The following is a 7,245-nucleotide window of genomic DNA, read 5'->3' on the forward strand; positions in this document are numbered from 1 at the left end:
CAACAGATATGTATATGAACAAAATTAAACAAAAAATAAAATAACAAAAAATTATATTATATAAAATATACAAATGAAAAAATATATATATATATAAAATTTTACTTAACATATAAATATATATTGTATAATTGTTAAATTTTATCATATTTTTTTATATTATATTATGTTTTATTTTATTTTATTTTTTTTTTTTGTATGTTGTACCCTTTTGTCTGTTTTAATGTGCGATATAGATATTTATGTGTATACATATAACAAAAAAAAAAAAAAAAAAAAATTATGATTGAGAGCTCAATAAAATAATTACAAGATCAAATAAATGCTCATGAAATATATAATCATTTAGACTAAAAAGCGATGAAGGGAGTAAAAAAATTTTATTCATTTGTATAGGTTTTATAAAAATAAAAATAAAAAAATATATATATATATATATATATATATATATATTTTATTTTTGATTCATTTCATTTTATATGTCTTTCAAAATAGAGATTATAAGGATACAACTTTTTTAAATGACCTTAATTAATATATGTCTAACATTTGTGTTCATATTTTTTATATATATTCCTTATCAATTTTGTAGATATTTTAAAACAATTAAAATATGACTACAATATTATGAATAGATTACATATAATTATAATTAGCCTTATACATAATGTCTATATCACCCTCAACGGTATTTAAAATATTCTTATATATAAACAATCTTTATAAGTATTTTATATATGAAAATGAATTGAAACAGTTAGCTGTGTGTTCTCCTAATGTGGATATTTCTTCATTTTATATAAAAGTGTGTGTGAATAAAAAGAGGGAACAATTTTTTTTATTTTTTCTAAAGCACAAAAAAAAAAAAAAAAAAAAAAAAAAAAAAGGAAAAATAATATAATACTACATTATATATATAGAGAGACAATGAAAATATTTAAGTACCTTATAAGATTATTCAAATTGTAATTAATTAAAACATAAAAAAAATTAAATATATATATATATATATATAATACATATTTGTAAATAATATTACAATATATTATAATATATTTTATTTTATTGACAAAAAAAAAAAGAAGGGGAGACATATGGGATCATGTTATAGCAGAAAAAATAAAGTATCAACTATATCATCAGATGAAGAGAACAAAATCAAAAAAAAAAAAAAATATATATATATTTTAAATGGAGCATGTGGGTCAGGAAAAGATACACAATGCAGATTAATAGAAAAAAAATACGATTATAAAATAATTTGTATCAGTGAGTTATTAAAAGAATACCAAGAAGAATATAATAAAGAAAATGTATCAAATGAAGAAGAAAATTATTTTCATGAAATACAAAAGTGTATGAAAGATGGATCTTTAGTAAATGATAAAATTGTTATACATATATTTCTTAAAAAGTTGAATAAATATATAAATGATGATAAATATAATGGTATTATAATAAATGGTTTTCCTAGAAATTATGAACAAGCTTTATTAATTAAACAAAACAATATAAATATAACAAATTTTATAAATATACAAGTAGAAAAAGATACTCTATGGAGAAGAATAAATAATAGAATTATCGATCCAATTACAAATATAAGTTATAATGAAAATATTATTCAACTCATTAAAAAAAAAAGAGAAGGACAAAAATTATCAGACGAAGAAGAACAACAACTAATCTTAGACAATCAAATATATAATAATATAAGTAATGATATTTTAGAAAGATTAATAAAAAGAGAAGATGATGAAGAACACGTATTCAATAAAAGGTTTCAATTATATATAGAAAGTGAAGAAAAAATTAATTCGCTATTTAAAAATATTTATAAAAATGTTGATGGAGAAAAATCGATAAATGACATATTTGATCAAATATGCCTCATAATAGATAACAACCCCAATTAAAAAAAAAAAAAATATATATATATATAAAAATATATATATATATATATATATATATAAATTATTTAAAAAAATTTTTTTTTTTTTTTTTTGACCTGAAATAAATAAATATAAATATATATAAATATATATTATATATATTTTTATTAGTAAAATTATTTTTGTTCTTATTTTTATTTTATTTTATTTATATTTATATTTATATTTTTTTTTATGTAAAAAAAAAAAAAAAAAGAAAGGGCTTTTGGATGAAAGTGTACAGGTAAGAAAACTTCCTTTATGGTATCAATGTTTGAGGGATAGAAATAAAAAATAAAATAAAACACACATATATAAATAAATAAATAAATATATATATATATATATTATTTGTTGTTAATAAAATGGAGTGATGAGAAGTATATGCTGTATGATATATTAAATTTGTCATAAATGAATAACTAAAAATATATATATTATATATAAATCATATGTAATAAATTTTTTTTTTTTTTTTTTTTCAAAAAGGAGACCCTGTTTATATATACACACATATATATATATATATATATATATATATTTATATTTATATATATTTCTTTATTTTAAACATACTTCATATGGTACACATTATAATAACATTTACCAATTTTTTTTTTTTTTTTTTTTTTTTTTTTAAACAGTTATTTCTTTATAATATTATTTCTATTTATGTGACCATGCTATTATGAATTAAAAATATAAATTAAAATGGACAAGTTAAAATCCTTAGAATCGTTTGAAAGATTAAATATCTTGGTGGTAGGATGTGGAGGATTAGGTAATGAAGTAATAAAGAATTTAATTTTTTTAGATGTCAAAAACATATCTATTGTAGATTATGATATAGTTGAAGTTAGTAATTTACAAAGACAATTATTTTTTAGCTATGAAGATATAGGCAAATATAAAGTGGATGTTATAAGTTATAAAATAAAGGAGACGTATATAAATGAGAATATTTGTATAAGAAGTTATAAAAATCATATCGAAGAATTTGATACTTCATTTTTTGAAGATTTTGATTATATTATTGGTTGCTTAGATAATATAAAGAGTCGCATATATTTAAACAGTATAATATATAATTTAAGGAATGACATTATATATATTGATGGAGGAATAGAAGGTTTTAAAGGGAATGTAAAAATTATTAATAGAAACCAAAATTATGCTTGTATACAATGTAGTATAGAAAATTATACAACTAATACATATCCTATGTGTTCTATAATTAATAAACCTAAAACACCTGAAGAATGTATTTTATATGTATTGAATGTTTCTTTTAAAAAAGAGAAACATGAAGAATTAAATATAAATAATATACAACATATACAATGGATATATGAAGAAGCCAAAAAAAGAGCTCAATATTTTCATATAGAAAATGTAACATACAAATTAACAGAACAAGTTATTACAAATACAATTCCTACTACTATAAGTACATTAATGATAATTTCTTCATTAATAATAAATATTTTGTATAAATTAGTTTTATATAAAAATGAAAATTTCTCATATAGTGATATTTTATATGTAGGAGATAATGGTATATATACATATTACTATCACATTTATAAAAATCCACAATGTGTTATTTGTAATAAAAAAAAAATAAATCTCACATTAAATAAAAATAATACATTAAATGATTTACTTGAACTTATAAAGAAAACATATCTATGTGAAAAAATTAACATTTCATCAGATACTTCTATTTTATATATATCATCAAAATGTCTTAGCAATATGTATAATCACAACTTACAATTGACACTTTCTCAATTAATACATATGGGACAAATAAAAGAAAATGGATATTTAAATATTCAAACTGATAAAAATAATTATATACTATTTTTTAATTTGTTATGAATGTGTATATGTATATATCCTATTTGTTTATTTTGAAACTATATCACTATAAGGAGGTACCCACATAAATATATATATATATATATATATATATATATATATAAATTTATGTATATATTTATATATATATTTATTTTTATTTTTTTGTACAATTTTATATACCTATCTTAATTATTATATTCCATATAAAATATTTAATTAAAAAAATATATAAAATAAAAGTAATTTTTTTAAATCAACATTTGTTAATTGTTCTACATTATAAAATGTATTATTTTTTATTTTATTTATTTTATTTTTTATTTTTTTTGTTTAAACTATATATTTCAAAATTTATGAACGGGTCATAATTTTCCTACACAGAAAAAAAAAAAAAAAAAAAAAAAAAAAAATCAAAATGGCTAGTTGAAATTAAAAACGAAAAAAGGGAACAATGACAAATTTACATTAATATATATATAAAAATATATGTATTTATTTATATATATTTATGTATATGTATTTTTCTTTTTTGTTTTATCCTTTTAATATATATTATTAAAAAACTTGATGATAAAGAAACCTTTTGTTCATTTCGTTTTGTTAAAATGCATTACCGTGATACTTTTCTTATTTATTATTTTCGTTGAGGCGTTTAAAGAAAATAAGAGAAATAAACCGAAACGTTTTCCTTTTTTTATTCCGTTGAATATTATGAAATGTAGAAAAAAAATGTATCTAATAAGGAGTAAAATAGGGCATGGAAGAAAAATATTGGAGATGAAGAAAAGGAATTTCAGTTTAAATATGGAGGAAGAATCATTTATTGATAAGAATGAAGAAAATAAAGAATGTAGTAATAAAAATATGGATATAAATACAATTAATAATTTTCATATGAACAATAATTTTGCATCCAATGAAAAAAAAAAATATATATATAGTGATAATATACCAACTCATTACAATGAATCGAAGAACAATATGATTAATACTTTTACAAATTATGATGAAATAAAAAAAGAATATCTTTTAAAAATTATGAGTAATAAAGAAACGATATATGCCCTTAGTTCGGGTAACGTGAGAAGTGCTATAAGTGTGATAAGAATATCTGGTCCGTTGAGTAAAATGATATTGGAAATATTGTTACACAATGGAAAAGATAATAACAACAACAATAGTAATAGTAATAATAATAGTAATAATAATAGTAATAATATTAATAATAATAATAGTAATAATATTAATAATGTCACTTATAATAATATTACTTGTAATAAAGATCGAGAAAGACAATATTTAAAAAAAAATAATATTAATGATATAGGTAACTTAAAAGGAATCACAAATGATGTATGCCAATCATCAAATGAACTAGGGGAAAAAAAAAAACAAGGTGATTATAATTTATGTGATATAATACATATGAGAAAAAATATGGAAGCAAGAAAATTATATATAGGAAAATTATATGATAAAAATAATGATATGATTGATATAATTATGTATAGTTATTTTAAAGAACCTAATTCATATACAGGTGAAGAATTGATAGAAATTTATTGTCATGGAAATATGTTGATCGTAAAAGAAATAATGAGTGCTATAAATAATATGAATGAATTATTTTATAAAATATTAATTGAAGAAAGACAAAATAATATATATAATAATAATAATAGTATAATATATGATAGAAATGGTGGTGATAATAATAATAATATTATAAACGATCATATATTTTATGAAAAAATTAATGAGTGTCATAATAACTTTATAAAAATAAGAGAAAGCTATAAAGGGGAATTTACTAGAAGAGCATTTGATAATAACAAAATGAGTTTGTTACAAATTGAAGGATTAAAAGAATTATTATTCTGCAAACAAAAAGTACAAAAACAAATTGCATTGAATTATATGAATGGATATGCAAAAAATATTTATTTAAAATTAAAAAACTTATTAAAAGAATTATTAGTATATACTGAATTAAAAATAGATTTTGAAGAAGAACATATAACATCACAAAAAGAAAAAGAAGAAATACAAAATATGCTTTTAAAAAAAATAAGAGAAGGTATTAATCATATTAATTATATTTTAAAAAAAAGTAATGTAGAAGATATATCTAATTCTTCTGATATTTTATTATTTGGAAATGTAAATTCTGGAAAAAGCACACTAATGAATAATATATGTAATAATGATATATCTATAGTAACAAATATTAAAGGATCAACTATAGATATAATACAAAAAAATATTCAAATTTTTAATAACTCTTATAATTTATGTGACTCAGCCGGAGTTATAAAAAGTGAAAAGATAAAATATGCTAATGAAAAAAAAAGGAAAAAAAATATCCATAAAACACTTGAATCTATGGGTATTAAAAAAACACTATCCTTTTTAAAAAATAATTGCATATCTGCATTTGTATTATTAAATATTAAAAACTACAAGAAGGAACTGATAAATATAATAACAATTTTGAATCATCATTTTAAAGTAAAGGAAAAAAAAAACATCACAGGGATACAAAATAAAACGAAAATAATGAAAAAAAAAATAATGAAAAAAATAATGAAAAAAATAATGAAAAAAAAAATGAAAAAAATAATGAAAAAAAAAATGAAGATTCCTTATTTCATTTTTTGTGTAAATAAATGTGATTTGGTAAGTACATGTGAATTCTCAAAAATAAAAAAAAAAATAAAAAAATATTTACTAGCCAATTTAAGTCCACACATATTAAAACGTTGTAGCAAAAAAATCTTTTTTATATCATCCAAAAATGGATATAATATTGACACATTACTAAAATATTTAAATGATAAAATGATTAAGGAAAGAAAAATATTTGATCAAAAAATTTCAGAAGGAAACAATATAATGTTCTTACCATTTGAAAGACATAAATTATATTTAAAAAAAGCTATAAACCATTTATTCTTTATAGAAAAAAATATACATAATATGACCTTTGATATAATATCTGAAGAAATTAAACTAGCTGTCAATTCTTTAAATAGTATTATAGGTACAATTAAAAATGAGCAAATATTAAATAAAATTTTGGATAGTTTTTGTATAGGAAAGTAATTAAAAGGGGGGTATATAAAAAAAAAAATAATAAAATAATAATAAACATATACATATATTTATTAATTGAAATATAGAGCTAAATAAACAACAAAAAAAATAATAAATAATAAATAAATAATGAAATATATAAAAATATAAACAAATTTATTTTTTTGGATAAGTAAAAAACTAAATGATTATAAAAAATTAAAATGACTCTTAAAATATTAGAGACTTTTTTCTTTTTACAATCCCAAAAAAAAAAAAAAAAAAAAAAAAAAAATATTTTTTTTTTTTTTTTTTTTTTTTTTTTTTTTTTTTTTTTTTTTTTTTTTTTTTTTTTTTTTTTTTTTTTTTTTTTTTGTCT

At 17.9% G+C, this 7,245-nt stretch overlaps 3 protein-coding genes across 3 annotated transcripts; all 3 read left to right on the top strand.

Annotated features, from left to right (window-relative positions):
- Positions 1-1,094: 1,094 nt before the first annotated feature.
- PGSY75_0816900 (adenylate kinase 2) lies at positions 1,095-1,916 on the top strand (the record flags this gene model as incomplete). Its single annotated transcript, XM_018785296.1, has 1 exon — positions 1,095-1,916. One exon carries the CDS (start codon positions 1,095-1,097, stop codon positions 1,914-1,916), a length of 822 nt encoding a protein of 273 aa, XP_018642263.1.
- A 726-nt stretch (positions 1,917-2,642) lies between these two features.
- PGSY75_0817000 (putative ubiquitin-activating enzyme) lies at positions 2,643-3,812 on the top strand (the record flags this gene model as incomplete). Its single annotated transcript, XM_018785297.1, has 1 exon — positions 2,643-3,812. One exon carries the CDS (start codon positions 2,643-2,645, stop codon positions 3,810-3,812), a length of 1,170 nt encoding a protein of 389 aa, XP_018642264.1.
- Positions 3,813-4,361: 549 nt separating this feature from the next.
- On the top strand, positions 4,362-6,896 carry PGSY75_0817100 (putative GTPase; the record flags this gene model as incomplete). Its single annotated transcript, XM_018785298.1, has 1 exon — positions 4,362-6,896. One exon carries the CDS (start codon positions 4,362-4,364, stop codon positions 6,894-6,896), a length of 2,535 nt encoding a protein of 844 aa, XP_018642265.1.
- Between the last annotated feature and the right edge of the window lie 349 nt (positions 6,897-7,245).

The sequence above is a fragment of the Plasmodium gaboni genome, chromosome 8 (assembly GCF_001602025.1).
Source record: "Plasmodium gaboni strain SY75 chromosome 8, whole genome shotgun sequence".
Classification (NCBI taxonomy): domain Eukaryota; phylum Apicomplexa; class Aconoidasida; order Haemosporida; family Plasmodiidae; genus Plasmodium; species Plasmodium gaboni.